This window comes from Phaethon aethereus, assembly GCF_964289735.1.
Source record: "Phaethon aethereus genome assembly, chromosome: 3".
Taxonomy (NCBI): domain Eukaryota; kingdom Metazoa; phylum Chordata; class Aves; order Phaethontiformes; family Phaethontidae; genus Phaethon; species Phaethon aethereus.
In genome coordinates this window covers 103,645,365-103,662,910 of record NC_138576.1, presented here as the reverse complement: position 1 = coordinate 103,662,910, position 17,546 = coordinate 103,645,365, and the positions used below count along the sequence as shown (strand labels likewise).

Here is a 17,546-nt window from a genome sequence, read left to right as displayed (position 1 = left end):
CAGACACCTTAAAAACAGTCACATTGCTGCTGGAACATGAACACTTTTGAATGCAGAAAGGAACTTCTATAAGCAGCAAAGGAGTTCAAGCAGCAGCACTACCCCACATTTCACTGGTGCAAATAATATAACAGCACTTAAATCTCTTCAAATCTAGTTGCCATTTATGGTGGTGATGAAATCCAACAAGTGGGTTATTTATTATAGCTTCAGTAGTCTCTACCCTGCAGGCCTTCACCATCTCTTAAAAGCAGCACGGTAGTTGCTACACAATGTTTCAGCAATGGTTCTCAGCCCTTCTTTTTACAAGTGTGGCTAAACTTGGCATTAGAAAGTCTAACTTGTTCACTTATCCTCAGAGTAGCCTGTCCTATTTAACCATAGAACAGTGTTTGCAAGACCAGCACTTCTGTTAGCAGTCTTTGCAAATAAATCTGGCATTTTGCTGGCGAGCTGCTAAGAGTCTCTCCCACACCAGAATGTTTTGATGTTTTGCACTGGAGACTGAGAGGTCATGAACAACAGCTGCTTTCACTGACACCATGATCCTAAGTTGCTTCATTATCCCTCTTTCTCAAGCAATGCCTTTCAACAGGGATGCCCAAAAGACTGTGTAAACAATTCCCCTGACAGATGCCCCACCATTTACCAGTTCTAAACTACTTTTCTGGACCCTCCTATTTCTGCTCATCTTTCTTCCAATGCTGCCTGTGGCCACCTCCCCAGCTGGCAATCCTTCAAAGATGAAAGCTTCCAAATTACACATAATTACAAGTATGCAACATAAGTCTGAAACATGTTTTAGAGTCTTGGCTTAAGAATAAGATTACTACAGGGAAAGCAGATAGCAAAGTCTATACGCATGTTTTGTAAGTGCTAATATTTAATGTCTCAATGAACTATAAACTTCGCTAAAGCAAATCCCCTGAAGGGGATATGCCTGCCAAGTAGAATAAGCATTTTTCAAGTACTGACTGCTACCAATTGATTCATTGTCATCTTCCTTATTAAATAAAGATCTGGGAAAGCCATCCATATTTTTAAAAGACACTTTTGCCTGCCCACAGCTTGCATGGATTCAGACATACTGTTTTCTGAAAGTTTACTTGAAACCTACTACTTCATAGCAAAGCTTGTCACTTCAGTGACAATCAGCACACTTCTTCCTAAATAATATAACTGCCACCACCATGTTAGGATACACTGCTTAGAAAGCAGATGCACAACTTAAAATAGAAAAATAACAATTAAATTGTCATGGAACATATTTTAACAGAAATAAATATAGCCAGCAAACTGAAAATATTCATCTAAAAAGCCCAGACTGTTTAGTGTTGTTAGTTTTTAAAAATGAAGATGGAAAGATGCATAATGAAAAATGAGATACAATACAACACAACAACCTGTTTGGATTTATCTATTACCCAAACTATGGAATATACTTTTAGACACTTAGGGTTGAAAGTCACATTGTAACATTTTCTGAAGGACTCATTTGCCACACACAAGTATGCTCTCGGAGCTGTCATTTTTTATTTCAGCCTTCCAATTACTGCAAGATACTTAGTGAATTCCACCCACATACAGATTTTACAGTCTTCCCACTGATATGGTATTGGAATCAGGAATAAATACATATATGGAGTTCTCTTGGCATTCCTTCAAGACAAACAATAACAAATCCTATCATTTCCTATGCAAAACCACAACATCTCTGGTCTTACCACGCAACATACAATGAAGCAAACCCTGGCTCAACCCAATAAGAAAATTCTTGTTTAAAAGAATTCAATATTCTTTTAAACATCAAGATCTCAAGAACCTGCTTCAGCCTAGACCTCAAGCTTCAATGGTCTTTTCTTTGCAAGGTTTGATTTTAAGTTTTAACCATCTGTAAAGCAGCAAACTAGTAGTAGCAGCTTTCTTTTGTCTCATAATGCAGCTAAGAGTAAAAAAGAAAAATCTATGTTATTTGAAAGAAAAACTATGAAGACTGTCAAATGGTTTTATATCATGTCTTTGACAAGCAATTTCTTATTACAGTAATAATAAGCAGGACTTGTATATACTTGAAGATAGGGAAGAAACAGGAAGAGCCAGCAGATCAATACCTGGCTCCAAGCCTGGTGTCACTTGCAAAATTTGGGGTTTTTGATCATGGGTTGGTCTACACAACACCAGGCCTGCTGGCAACAGATGGGGTACACACATCTCAAAGCGGGGAAAAGGATCTTTGCACAGGAGTTAGCAGGGCTCATTGAAAGAGCTTTCAACTAGATTCGAAAGGGGAAAGGGAGAAAACCAGCATCGCTAGAGATAAGCCTGGGGGCAACATGCCAATGTTTGAGGGATGGTGCTAGTGAGGTCCTGTGGTCTGCCATCTCAGTGGAGGCAGGGGATGGAGATCCATGTGGCAGCAAAGATGCAAGGATTATTGATGTGTTAGATACCACAGAAGCGCCTGAGAATGATCACATAGGAGTTAGAGCTTGTCCCCTCATGCAATGCTACAGGCTTGGGGAAGAGTGGCTGGAAAGCTGCCTGGTGGAAAAGGACCTGGGAGTGTTGGTCAACACTCAGCTGAATATGAGCCAGCAGTGTGCCCAGGTGGCCATGAAGGCCAACAGCATCCTGGTCTGCATCAGAAATGGTGTGGCCAGCAGGAGTAGGGAAGTGATCGTCCCCCTGTACTCAGCACTGGTGAGGTCGCACTTCAAATGCTGTGTTCAGTTTTTGGCCCCTCACTACAAGAAGGACACTGAGGTGCTGCAGTGTGTCCAGAGAAGGGCAATGAAGCTGGTGAAGGGTCTAGAGCACAAGTCTTGTGAGGAACAGCTGAGGGAACTGGGCTTGTTCAGCCTGGAGAAAAGGCGGCTTATTGGACCTTATTGCTCTCTACAGCTACCTGAAAGGGGGCTGTAGCAAGGTGGGTGTTGGTCTCTTCTTGCAAGTAACAAGTGATAGGACAAGAGGAAATGGCCCCAAGTCGCACCAAGGGAGGTTTAGATTGGTTATTAAGGAAAATGTCTTCACCAAGAGAGTTGTCAAGCATTGGAACAGTGTGCCTAGGGAAGTGGTGGAGTCACCATCCCTGGAGGTATTTAAAAGATGTGTAGACGTGGTGCCTCGAGACATGGTTTAGTGGTGGACTTGGCAGTGCTAGGTTAATGGTTGGACTTGATGATCTTAAGGGTCTTTTCCAACCTAAATGATTCTAATATACCTTTATCATATTCTCTGACACTTGCTTAAGGACATACTGGAATTTTAATACTTGATGCTTAGATAAAACACTTTGAATTTCTGTTCTGTTTCTTCTTGGAATGATTCAACAGTACCAAGCTGCTTTTTGGCTTCCTCCATTATAAGGATAACCAAAGTTGCCAGTATGTTCAGCCTGTGCCAGATGCCTCCGTTCAGAGTTCCTGCTCAATGCTCTAGAGCAAGAGCTCTAATACAGCACTAATACAGCACTAATACAGTTGATACATAAACATTCACCTTACTTGACAAAAAGAGTACTTTGTAAATATGTGATTACTTTTAGGTTGAACAGCACAACAATTTTCTGCATTGTGTCACAGGGAGAAGCTTGGGCTTCCCACACCTAGGAGAATGATGGAAAACGACAATGAAATCCTGACCCAGTCAAAATTAGCACCAAAACCCTGACTGATTTCAACAGAAGCAGAAATACCTGGACTGACTCTGGACAGCCTGTATAATGCAGGATACAGTCCAACTTTGGTATACATTTTGTTAGAGACACCTTCATCTCCGAGTAGAAAATATCAGTAAGTCCCAAAGCTTCATCTGTAGAGTTTCAGTTATTAGCTGGGAGCTCAGGCTGGAGACCTGCATAGCAAAAATAATCTACAATAAGACAGCTGCAAGGAGAAAGTTCTTTTGTGGACCATGTAAAAAGACTTCACAAACTGCCAGTGGCCTCCAGCCTACAAGTTGGATCCATGATCTAATATGTTTTGTTGTTTCATTTCAATTTAAACACACAACTTACATCAGAAAGCCTGAGGAAACTTTTAATGACTCTAGGCAGCAACTTCCACCCATCCCTGCAATCTCCTGGCCAGAGAGACAAGCAGAACTTTAAGCAGGCATAAGTCATTGTCAGTGTTAATGTAAGATTACACACAGGTCTGCCTACTTAGGCAGCTTGAAAACAAGAAATTAGTTCTGTTTCTCACATATCCATCACACTGGATCTTGGTGATACAGTTCAGCAGACACTTTCTTAAAACAGAGCAAATCTCATTTGTATTCTATTAATAGCTCCTAGAATCCTTCAGAAGAAATATTACTTTTATTTTATACCTTCCCCGATTCTTCAAAAGCCTGTGGTAGCTCATGGAGAGTGGATGAAACCTAATGCCCATTAGTGGAAAACTCCCATAGGGTAAGTTCTCCTTCAGTTTTCCTCAAGTGAGACTCTTTCAATGCAGCATGATTGTCCAATTACTACGAGATCCCTATCCTTACTGCAAACAGAACAATGAAGTTTATTAATAGCCATTACTCATTTTCTACAGTGGTTGTAAGCAGGCAGAGTGCTATTTGCCAAATGTGAGCAGCAGTAATGGTTTGGATCTATGCAGAGCTCATGTCAAATACTGTGAAGAATGGGCTTCACGGGTGATCAGCAGTAGGTGGGCTTAGCATGTTTGTTAAAAAAGCCCAGCAATTTCAAATTACAGTAACAAAGCAGTCACTATGCAAACAAATTTCCAGTAATTATGCAATTTAGACCCAAGAAGGATTAGGGTGCTTTGTTGTTGCAGCTTTTTACACTCCAGAGACACAAATAATTTTTTTTTTTTCCTCTGCTGAAGAGATTTAAGGAGCCTTTTAAAGCTTTAATATAACCAGCAAATTGAGCTGTACAGTAGATAAGAACTGTAGCATGCACTAATTTGGCTGATGTCAAAAGCAGTTAAATCTTTTGTCTCTATCAGTGAAAGAATGACTAACCAGTCCAGAACTAAAGCATCTTTCATATATTCAGGTGACATGTTAACTAAAAATAATGTCACAGATCAATGCTCAGCTTTAAGCATCACAACAGTTAATGAAAAATACAACAAGTAAACCAGGAAAAGCGTTATTTTTCGACTTATAAGCAAATTATTCCACTACTAAAAAATGTGCACTAATTCAGCATAATTGCCCAACTTCTGGGCAAGCAGCTTAAGTATTCTGATATTGGCAAGCAGGTGTAACGTTTAAAGGTTATGTCTAACTCCATAGCCTAAGGAGGGCTCTCTTCTTCGAAAGACCACCCTGACTCCAGCTGTTGCTCCGACACGGTAGCTGTGTATTTCACACAGGAACTTACTGCTTAGAAGTACCACAGGGGTTGTAGGTGGCAAGGACATACAGTGAGACCTGCCTTACATTCAACCCTAGTTCTTATATACCAACAGAAGGAAAAAAAACCCCAGCCCTTTGCTTTCTGAGACTCTCACCCAGCATATTCAAAGACCACATACAAACCTTCTTAAAAAGGGAAAAGCTTCTCAAGAAGGAAAACTAATATTCTTTAAGCTTTTAAAGCACATCATCCACAAATATGTATAAACACAAGCTTTCCACAACAAAACTGTTCTTATGCATGTTATTTTTACCACTGATTTGGGATCCAATTCAGTGTACTTGTCCAGACAAAACACACAAGCCAGACCTTATGACTTCAGGGTGTTAAATTTTGCAAAAGAAGGCTTAACATGACTCATGGGCATTGATGTATTTGGACTTTTGCAGACTTAACAATGGAAGAAATCAATATTGCCTAAGATTTCAATAGAATTTCCCCTTACTCGTGAGCACTAGGCCATTTCAACACTGTGGGGGTAAATCTATTTAATCCAACTATCCTTCTAAATAATCTTTTTTCATATTTAAGAGATCATCTCTAAAAATATAAGGTGGGGAAAAGGTGCCTTTTGATTTTTAAATAGAAATGCTGCAGCATTAACATTGTTTAAGATTAAAACTAGTAAGAAACTATATCATTAAGACATTTTTCTTTTACCTGATACACTGCCTAAAACACACTGGACAACTTTTTCCTTTGAAAATATCAAAGGCTGGAAGTATACCAGAGGAAAGGGAGTTATGCATAAGCCTGTCCTTCCTTTTCTTGTCTCTCAGTTCCAGCTGCTGGCTAAGTCCCACCAGAAACATTGAATAGAGAGCTTTCAAACACATAGCTGTCTAAAACCATAGGATAGATACAAAACCGATCACCTCAGAATATGTGATCCTCTTGAAGTTGACTGTTAGGCCATTTATAGCACTTAAAATGAGAGTCTCTGTTCATAGGGCCCCTCACTACAAGAAGGACGCTGAGGTGCTGCAGTATGTCCAGAGAAGGGCAGCGAAGCTGGTGAGGGGTCTGGATATGAGGAGCGGCTGAGGGAACTGGGGTTGTTCAGTTTGGAGAAGAGGAGGCTGAGGGGAGACCTTATTGCTCTCTACAGCTACCTGAAAGGGGGTTGTGGCCATGAGTGTTGGTCTCTTCTCCCAAGTAACTAGCGATAGCACAAGAGGAAATGGCCACAAGTTGCACCAGGGGAGGTTTAGATTAGATATTAGGAAAAATTTCCTCACTGAGAGAGTGGTCAGGCATTGGAACAGGCTGCCCAGGGAGGTGGTGGAGTCACCATCTCTGGAAGCGTTCAAAAAACGTGTGGATGTGGCGCTTCAGGACATGGTTTAGGGGACATGGTGGTGTTGGGTTAATGGTTGGACTTGATGATCTTGAAGGTCTTTTCCAACCCTAGTGATTCTGTGATAGCACAAGTAGGCTTGGCCCAGCATCCTTGCTCTGATCCCCAGACAGCATCCTCTCCTCAGGCACAGAACCCCAGTGAAGGTCCTTCTGCAGCACTGTGAAGCAGCCGTTGCTGCTGCTGCAACCCCTTCCATAGCAAGGTGGGCAGCAGGTCTGAGCCACAGATCTGGATGTGCCACTCAGATTTCTACCAGATTCTGGGTGATTTGTGCCAAATCCCTTGACGCTGCCATAGAGAGGCAGAGTTCCTTTTTGCTGCCTGCCTCTCCTTCCCTCATGCAAACTTTTGTAGGCTTTGTAACAACTGACTCCTGAGGATACCTGCCAAGGGGAGAAGTTTAGGACCCATCATTTAGCATCCTTCCTTTTTTCCCCTGCAACTACCTCCAAATGACAGGTTGCACAACAGCAATTTGCTGTTATTACTAGCATATAAACAGAACTCATAGGAAGGAGAAATTTAGGGAGCAAATCCGCTATCTCAGATTTCAGATCATCCATCAACTTATCCAAAAACATCATAGCAAAAGAGCACTACAATACTCAAACGGAAAGCAAGAGCCTTCCACAGGAGTTAAGAGTACAAGCCCCTAAACTTGTAAAGGCACCTTTTTCTGAGCCCAGAGGCAGGGATGTCACCCTGACTAAACATGGCTGTAGCACAGTTACAGTTGGACAGTTATGTTTGTGCTAACTTGTGCCAGGCATTGGCTATTTGGGAATTTAAGATGACAAGCTTCCCAAATCAAGCACTGACAGAAACACCATTTCTGATCTTATTTAAATTTCCATAATGATATCTTAGAACATGAAGCCTTTCAGCAGCTTACTCATCTTGTTACATTTAGTAAGTTTACTCCCAAAATTACTTCTTCCAATACAAAAATCAGAAGCCCAAAGAAGGGAAGTACGTGATAAACTGGGCTGAGAGCATGAGAAGCACAGGTGAAAATGGACTGAAATAATTATTTCCCCCCCAGGTCAGAAGAATCCATTTTCCTTATATAAAAATCTATTCCAGTCCTCAACACAAACTAAGAATAGGCAATTGGATGTAAACACTTGATAGAGTGTTTAAGCCAGAAATAAGAGATAAGATTTTGCTTGCTATTCATCATTCCAAAATTACTGCATGTGGTCACAGTGATCTCTTGTGCTCACACTAACACATAACATCAGTATCAGATTTGTCTTTTCCCAGAAAAGAAACTGAAAGGAAGGGAAAATACCCTGTACAGTTCTTTCTAACACTCATACACTAGAACTGTTTCCAGAGGGGGGAAGGTTTCAAGTGAAGATAGACAAAAAGTATCAGGATGAGGAAGAAACAGATGCAGATGAGATTATATTTTCATTTGTAGATCCATTTTCTATGGCATGGCTATAGTCGAGAATGATTAGCCTACAGCAAAACTCTAATCCATAATTTGGAGCAAATCACTGAGACCTTGCATAGAGACCATTTTTCTCATATGAGGCAAGCAATGCTTTTGCAATAACAAAGCAGGTAAACCAGACTGAACAGCAGACAATTTCTTTCAAATCACAAGCCAGGTGCCATTTCTGGACGTCACCAAAACATCTGTGGGATAAAGCTTAACATATGTTCATATAAGAGTGTGTGTGTGTACATGCAAGATACAGCCCTTCTAGTCCACCCATTAGCATGCAAGAAAATGCAAGGGTTGACTTATGTAAGACTCTTGTCTGGTCAAGAATCGGGGCGTTGAATACAAGGTGGATTTTAGAATTTACAGCATGGTAGTTGAAATTGGCCAGATCTTTCTCCATCGTTGCATTATTTTGTCTGGCAGCATTTCTTCAACCCCATTTTCTTTATTCTGGATGAAATTACGTTTCCTGTGAAATCTACCTTTCAAATACTACTTCTAACTGCCTTCCTGAAGAACTTCTACGCTTGCTGAGGCTAACATATATTAAACAGGCATAAGGTTTCAACACAATTTGTACCCAACACACTTGTCTCCAAATTATTTTGAGAAAAAATACTTGGGAATGTGCAAATTTTAAGGTGGAAAGAGAGAGAAGAGGAGGAGCTGTGCTTTTGCACATTTCATATCAGTCTATGACCAGAGATAACTGGTTTCTTACACCATGCTGTTCCCATGGCCTGTCAAAACACATCTGATCAAACACATCTTTGCAGAAAAGCACTTGCCACACTCAGTAACATAGCACAGAAGTGGAAAAATGGAAGCATGATTTTTTTTTTTCCATGAACAGCATCTGCGCTAAATATTGTCCTAATTTACAAATTGACAAGTTTCTTTGTGGAACACATTGCCAAAGTAATTTACCAATATGTTAAAATTGATACCAGATTCAGTGACATGCTATCTATTGTTTCTGTACTTTCCACACCCCTACTCCTCCACTAGGCTATTTTTCCATATTGAACCAATTTGCAAGTTTCAGCAGGAGCACAACTTTTTCCAGTTGCATTATGCAATTCGCCACCCTGCCTGAGAAGTTGTATGGCAGACATCAGCCTTGGCCAACTCTTTAGAAGCACTTACAAGTTTCCAACAACATTGGTTGCTCTTGCACAATTCATTACCTTAATTCCTCATGATTTAAGATACAGCACGCATTAAAAACTCCAAGTTGATGTGTCACTGAACTGCTGCCCTATCTGGAAATCAGGAGCTCAGAAACTCCTTTTCACAGCTATAATCAAGCTTTTGAATAGTAATAAGTTTATCATGCATTTATTAGCTATGCAGCTGCATATTTAGCAATATAATGATATCCTGGTAAAATGAAGCCACAGTAACACATTCAACACCTGTATTTGTCTTGATACAGTAAACAAGACTGTTAATTTTTTGACTCAAGATATTATCTTCATTAAATAAAATGCAAATTAGGCAGAATCTACTATGAAGTTGATAACTCCTTTTTAATTAAAGCCTTTTATTTTTACATTTGAATGGACACAATTTGGTTTATTTTTTAGTACCATAAAAAAGGGAGGCAGAGTACCTGACTCGTTTTTCTAATACCGGCTTTGCTTTTCAGCTCTAGAGAAATTTCAGACACACTGTGGTATCTTTCTTACCTTCGCAATTGAACGCTCTTCCACCTGCTGTATCACACAGGGAATTATGTCAGCATGTACTGATAAGTGACACTGGTATGGCTGTATCAGACCAAAAGCTTTGTTGTTATGCTCAAAGGACACCAGGTGGTGGTGGAAGACTGCTTAGTAGCATATTTGCATTCCTATATTGTGACATTCATGTTGTCTTTCTCTTCAGGCTACCTCTTCTCCTTCAAAATATGCACTGCTAATAGCTTTGAGACGTAAAAATAGTAATACTGGGTCTTCCAAAAAGCCTAGCCAGCATAACACCCTGTTTGCAAGCGTACCCTAAAGCAGATGCCAGAAAGAAAGGTAACAGCGAGCCAAGCACAAATAAGCACTTTTTTCCAAGCAGTGTCCACAATGCCAGCCAGCAGGTAACAGTGGTACACTCCATGTCATCTGGCTCATTCTACCCTACTCCATTTCCCAGCCTGGCCTTAAGAGCCTTTAATAAGCTTTACCGGGCTATCATTTTATGAAAATAGAGTCTGGTATGAATCTCCTCACTCTACCTGCTTAAAACTTGGCACTGTTATTAACATTTAAATTTGACCGACTCTGATGAAGTGTTCTGTTAGGAACATTCAGTTTAAAGTCCACGTTTTCAAACTACAAAAAAGTATTTAGCACTTTAAGGAAACACAGTGTCACTGTGCATAAGGCTTCACAACACAAGCTATTTACTTTCACCATTTTTTACTAGCTTTTATGCTAAACCCATCATTTCCACAGTTCCTGTCCTGTTCAAGTCATACAGTTTAGAAACAAAGGCTATTCCCACTTCTAACACTGACATTCCTATATAGCATACCAAAACACATAGAAAACCCTGAAAAGCCTCTGGGTAGTAGTGATTGAAGAGTTTAACTGTAAAGGCATAAGAGCATCATAATTCAGGGATTCAGAGGGCAAGCTATGTGAGATTTCTTAGATAATTAAGAATGACCCATAATTCACTAGCAGACATAGGAAATTCTACTATCCCCATGGCTTTGAGAGCAAGAAATCAAGTCAGCTGTACATGAACTGATGTTTTCAACCTTCAAGGCAAACAAACATATCCCATCTATGAAATAATTTTATTATTTCTGGCAGTGAATGTTTGATACATGTATGAATTAAATACTTGGGCAAATGGTAAATATCAGCAGTTGACATTTTTTCCTTCCATAAAAAAATAATTAAACTTTCTGCTTAGATACTCATTTCAATTTTCTGGTAAGCATTACGAATATTTTTTAAAGAATACCCCATGTTTTTACTGTGATATACCACACATTTTTGCAGGCGCAGAGTACCTTTTTATAGTCTTACAACTACTTGACACAGCAGTGTCATTAGTATTTGCGCTGAATTTCAGTTTCATTTGGCACTTCCAGAGCAATACACAGATTCCCTGGAATAATAACTGGGAGAGGAGGAAAAAAAATGCTGCCGTTTCCAACTGCTTGCCAGCAAACCAAGAGATGCTGTTCTCAGGAGAGTGCCTGGTAAAAAAATACAGTTTTCTATATTAACTCTGTAGGTCGTAAGTTCAGTTCAAACTCTGAAAGATAATTTAAACCAAGGCATTTGCTAGTAGCTCAAATGATTTTTAACGGTTCATCTGTTTTCTGCACTCTTTCTGCTGCATTTCTTTGAATACTGCATATCTACAGTTGCCAACTATTATAAACTACAAAGCCTTCTTGTTACAACTAGCTTCAAGCTGAAAACAAAATTAAAATCTCATCCAACAAAGCTCTGATAATAGCAGGCCTACTTTTTTTAATGACTAAAATGAAAAAGCTTTATTCATGCTGCAAAGCAGTCAGAGACCAAACAGGCTATGCACCACTGTACTAGGCTCTGCACTAACAGAACACAAGAGAAGTCTCTGCACTAAAAAGCTGACAAGTCTAAATCATTTTAGACAATTTATCTAGAAGTCTGGGGCACAGCACCCGCACAGACTGGAGGAACTAGAGATAGGGCAGAGGAAAACGAGGGAGGGGAGAAGTCAAGTGAATCCACTGTTACACACAGGCTAAACAGGAAGCACAATCCACCTGGGAGAAAGTTTTCAGGAAAAATACTTCAGTGAACACTGATTTAAAGCAACCATAAGATTCAAAGCTTATACTTTCTTTGCAAAATATTGTGCAGAAACTCTTTAAAAGCAAAAGGGGATCCAGAAATTCAGCCTACATTATAAACATTACCATTTTTCATAGTATTTTTAATGTGTTGAAGACTTTCTTTACTGCATGACTCTACATATTAAAATGTTATAACTACAGCTTTCCTCATAGGGTGATTAATCAAGCATTTCTTTTCCTTCTCTGGAAGAATATCTATCTGGAATGTGGGTTTTAGACAAAAATGAAAAATTAACCATTTAATAGATATCTGGAAAAAATAATTGCTATGTCAGTGAAGCTCAGGAGGCTGAGTCTAATTCTAGTAATTAAGAGGATGAAAATGCTGAAAGGGATGCTTGCCCCTACCCTCTGCAGTGTGAAAAAAGTAACCATCAAGTTGAAGTTCATTTTGAAATAAATCATGGGCCTGAAAGAAAAAGCATGAAGACATGAAAACAAACATGTATGTGACCATGAACACACACATGCATGTTCTTATACACTGATGCCATATATCAGTAATAAACTGTCTGAAAAGCAATAATGACTAACCTCCACATTTTAGTGAAACTGTGCATCAGGCTCACACAGCAGGGCAGAGCAGGAGGTTTCAGTCCATCCATTTGAAGGAGGAGGGCAGGAACACCATACAGAACCAGGTATTTCACATAAAAAAACAGGACTTGAGCTAAAGCCAGGCCACCTAAAAAAAAAAAAAAAATCAATCATACTTTAAACAAATTCTGAAATACTTTTAAAACATGTTAATACCGATTACTTCCAAACAGCCATTATTCAAAGAACTAAAGCAAGCATCGTCGGTTGATGGGATATACAATACTTACTTTTGCAACAACTTAAGGACACAAGCACATGCAATTATGACTTTAGGCACACACACACATGAAATAGTACCATTGTTCCAGTATGAAGGCATAAGTAAGCATCTTTTTTTCAAAAAACTTTGGACCATGGGTATTGACTGCTATGGAAAACAATTACTGACTCATGTTGAGCTAAAAAAACAGAACATAGTGATATATAAGCAATGAACATCTACCACAATAAATTTTACCTTTGCAAAAAAACCCCAGCCAACCACCCTTCACTTGTTCCTCCAGGACACGTATAAACAATGGTTACCTTTGCAGTTTATCCTGAGAGCTCCACAAACATCCCATGTATTGTCAGATTGTTTGTGTCCCCCAAAACACCCCCACAAGATCTCCCCTGATGCAGCAGAGGCATAGAAGACCAGAAGTTAGTGGCATAATGCTTAAGGCATATTTCAGTTTTTAAACCCACAGGAAAAAGGCCTCCTTAAGGTGCTTTAGCTGCCCGATTCCAACAGAGAAATTTTGGCTGTGTGTTTGCTCACAGCTTAACCCCACGGTACGGCAAACAATGCAGCATCTTGCACAACATGAGACAAAAATTATACTGGCTATTCTCAGGGTTATTACTCACACAAGTAACAATTTTAGAATGCATTATAAAGCAAGATTATTCATATTAATAATTCTAAATGTATTCTGCTGAATAAAATGGTATTTGGCCAATAATCATAAGAAAAAAAAAATATCAGTAAAAAGCAGAGGCCAACACCTTCACAGAAACTGGTGAGAGTTCACTCCTAAAAGTACCATTGACTTGGGCAAACTTTGCCATCTGACTGACAGTTGACAAAAGTAAAATCTAATCCCAAAGGAGGGAAAGTACAATTATAATTTGGAAGAGTAAAAAAAGTTATAAAATGCAATTGTTACATCTCCTTCCTTTCTAGTGTTTTGCTTTCCCTCACTAATATTGTGATTTGACTGGAGTACTTTAGATATTTAATATAATTTTAAAACCTTCCAGCACTTTGCTTGGAGACAAAGTTCTCACTCTGACTCCAGCAGCACAAGTCCATGAATATCTAAATCATTTGGATTTTTTTGGCAAAGCACTCCATTTGCATTCTGCTGACTAATGGGTATACTATGGACGACAACCAGAAGTTAAACATTAAAAATTCATCTAATATATAAAAACCTAGGGTGAAATTCTGGCACTAATAACGTAAATTGTAAAACTCCTGCTGGCCTACACGTGGACAGCATTTTGCTGCTACAAGCCAACATTTTTAGTTTTAGTATCATGATATAAGAAACAGTTGTGTCATACAAGATAAAAATTGATATTACAACAAAATACCTAAACATAAAGCTTATGGTATGTTCCTTCAGGGACAAGTCATCTAATATTCAATAACATTCTTCACCAGTGGAAAACAAACAAATCAGAAGCACAATTTGGATACTAGCCAATTAGCTACACATTAGATTACTGCTAAGTCATCTATACAGCCAACTTTCTCCTTTAATTCCCATCTCATTCAGTTTTTCGTTTCTTTTCTGACAAATTTCATTGGAGAACTGAATGCTGACACCCACACAAACCAATTATGAAGATCACAGCTGCCTGTCCATTGGTAAAATTCAAATTCCTTTTGTTATGCATGACAGAAACACAGATTCAGAGACACAGACTACCACTCTCTTGAGACCCAAAAACCAATATATCTTATTTTAAATACAATGATGAAAGATTCTGAGTTCTCAGATACTAAGTTACAATACACAAATTTCAGGGGGGAAAGAACAAACATTTTCACCACCTCTAATAATATTATTGACAACTCAGGTGTGTGTTAACTAGCAGGCAGCTCAAGAGCACTGATATCTTAAATAAACGTAGACATCACATCACCAGTCACCACCTGGCACACACTAGCTAACCGCATGTGGCAATTCTAAGGCTCACGATACCAGCAATGTGAAGGTCCCTATCAAAATAATGTACATTAAGTTCTCATTGGTCTTCAACTCATCCCAGCTGTGTGAGGGTTCTGGCCCCACAAGAGCTGGGCTGCACTGGCAGCAGGTAAAGGCTTTAAACCATCTTGCATACCTGAGACATTCCAGCTGCTTTGCATTTGCTCCATTATAGCACCAAGCAGCCAGAAGTACACTGCTTCACCCGATTTAAAAACATTAAAAAAAGAAATTTAAGATCAATGCTGAATTTCTCAAATTCATTAACAATATCACATAATTTGTTCTCTAGTATTTGATTTAAAGCTTAAAAAGACTGGCACACCAGCATTAACTTTAATTAGAAACAAGCTATATCAAGTCTATATTAAAAACACACCTAAGGGAAAAAGTACTGAAAAAATGCTATCTTTTCCCCAGAGTAAGTTAATTCAAAGGATTTGGAGTCAAGGTTAATTTTTTTAAAAAAAAATGAAACATGTTAAAGTTTTTTTTTAAATCAAAAAAGTACCCATACAATCTTAAACACATGCACTTCAACAGTCAAGTTGTTTGAAGTCCCACATTAAATTAATTGACTTTTATAGAGATTGATTTTTTTTCCAATTTATCTTGCAATCCTTAAAACATTCTAAGTTTTCCTATGCTTTAAAAATGCATTTAGACACCTTCAAATATTTACCATCCTTAAATTTACTGCAAAACTGCATTTCCTAAGTTTCACAGAACTTTTTTTCAAGCATAATTCTGTCCTGGTTTTGGCTGGGATAGAGTTAATTTTCTTCCTGGTGGCTGGTATAGTGCCCTGTTTTGGATTTGGGATGAAAATAATGTTGATAACATACTGATGTTTTCAGGTGTTGCTATGCAGTTAAGGACTTCACTTCCCATGCTCTGGCCTTCCAGCAATAAGTCAGGAGGTGCACGGGAAGCTGGGAGGGGGCACAGCCAGGACAGCTGACCCAAACTGGCCAAAGGGATATTCCATACCATACAACATCATGCTCAGTATATAAACTGGGGGAGTTGGCTGGGGAGATGCCACGAAGAACTAACTGGGCATTGGTCAGCAGGTGGTGAGCAACTGTGCTGTACAGCACTTGTTTTTTATAGTCTTTTACCATTATTATAATTTTTTTTTCCTGCCCTATTAAACTGTCTCTATCTCAACCCACGAGTTTTATTTTTTTTTTAAATTCTCTCCCCATCTCGCTGGGGGTGGGGAGAATGAGTGAACAGCTGTGTGGCTGTTTTAGCTACATGCTGGGTTAAACTACAACAAATTAGAATTCAGTATATTCACAGAATTTTACTTTTTCTTTTTAGTTTTCTTATTCTCAAAACTCTGCCTGATATTTTTTGACAAAGTTATCAAACAGAACATTTACATAAGTAAGCGACAAAATACTTCAATCCAGGTATTAGAAACCACATTTGGCATGTTTCTGTCCATAAACCATCACCGACACTCATGGTCAAGAATTGTAACTTAGCAGGCAATTTTATTAGGAGCAACAACAGCACAAATTTACCCTTTTCGCAGCTACATCGACCCTATGGCATTAGTGATTGTAGATGCTTGTTTCTGTCAAGTACCAGGACAGATTCAACTAGAAAAACGTATCAAAGATAAATATGCAGTCATATTTCAAAAGCATTACTGACACACAGCACAAGTCTAATAGGAAACAGACATTTAAAACAGCTCAGAATTTCGGGCCATATCAAGTTCAAAATACCAGGCTTTTGGGGTTAATTTACCCTTTCTCTTATTTTTTACATGTCCTCTCCTACAGAAAAAAAAATATGCAGGGATTCCTTCAAATTAAAATCTCCATGAAAGAACATGGCTCTGCACTGGAGCAGATAGGCTACAGATGTATCTCAGCAGCAACACCAACAATCATAAGATGCATCAGGAGTTTCCAGCTTCATTAATCAATCAGTAAGAGCATGATTATTGACAAACATTACACACTGGACCACAGCCTTTCCTTCACAGCAGGACACTCCTCCCTGACATGAGCCCCAAGACTGGGTCTACCATGACCTTCCTAGTTTGGTATTGACCACAGCAGGATGCTACACCTCATGCTGCAGGAAAGCTTTCATACGAACATCTGAACACCACAGCACCAAGTCAACACGGCTCAAGCTGCCAGGTAAGGAGAGCTCTGCAGCCCTTGCCAGCAATCCCACGTATATCGTGCTGTGCTGTTCTGTCCCCCAGTCAGGGCTCACTGCCCACTCCTACCTGCTACACTCACCCAAATTAACACGAAAGTGATGGCTCAATTCTCTTACTCCTGTCTCTAGCCATTGAAAAAGAGCATTGTGCAAGAAACGTGACGCACCCTAATGTCATTACTTGAACAGAAAACAATGCAATTAATTAGGCTCATATTGCTCAGCAGTGTTTTTCATTGCTGCTTGGCAGTGCTTTGGTGAGCTGCTGGCTCACAAAAACCAAAAGGAACAAAGAAAGAAAAAAGCACTACAGGGACTCATGCAGCCCACCTTCATATCCCAGCCCTCCAGTAGCACACAAACAAGAATCCTAAAACATATGGAACAGTGGTAGGAAAGTACATATCACAATGTTTGCCCTAGAGGCAAAGTGCTTTTTAGACAAAGTTGTATGGACATAAAGATCCCAAAGTGAAGTTACTTAAACAAGACTAAACAGAGATGCCAAG

The 17,546-nt window shown here is 39.3% G+C and overlaps 1 protein-coding gene across 1 annotated transcript in view; it reads right to left on the bottom strand.

Annotated features, from left to right (window-relative positions):
• The window catches only part of HHAT (hedgehog acyltransferase), a gene marked incomplete at both ends in the record, with an annotated part of 161,920 nt that overhangs the window by 127,347 nt on the left and 17,027 nt on the right, over positions 1–17,546 (bottom strand). Inside the window, one exon of the mRNA XM_081997736.1 lies at positions 12,587–12,737. Within this exon, the coding sequence (XP_081853862.1) occupies positions 12,587–12,737 (151 nt within the window). The remainder of the gene's footprint in view (positions 1–12,586; positions 12,738–17,546) is intronic.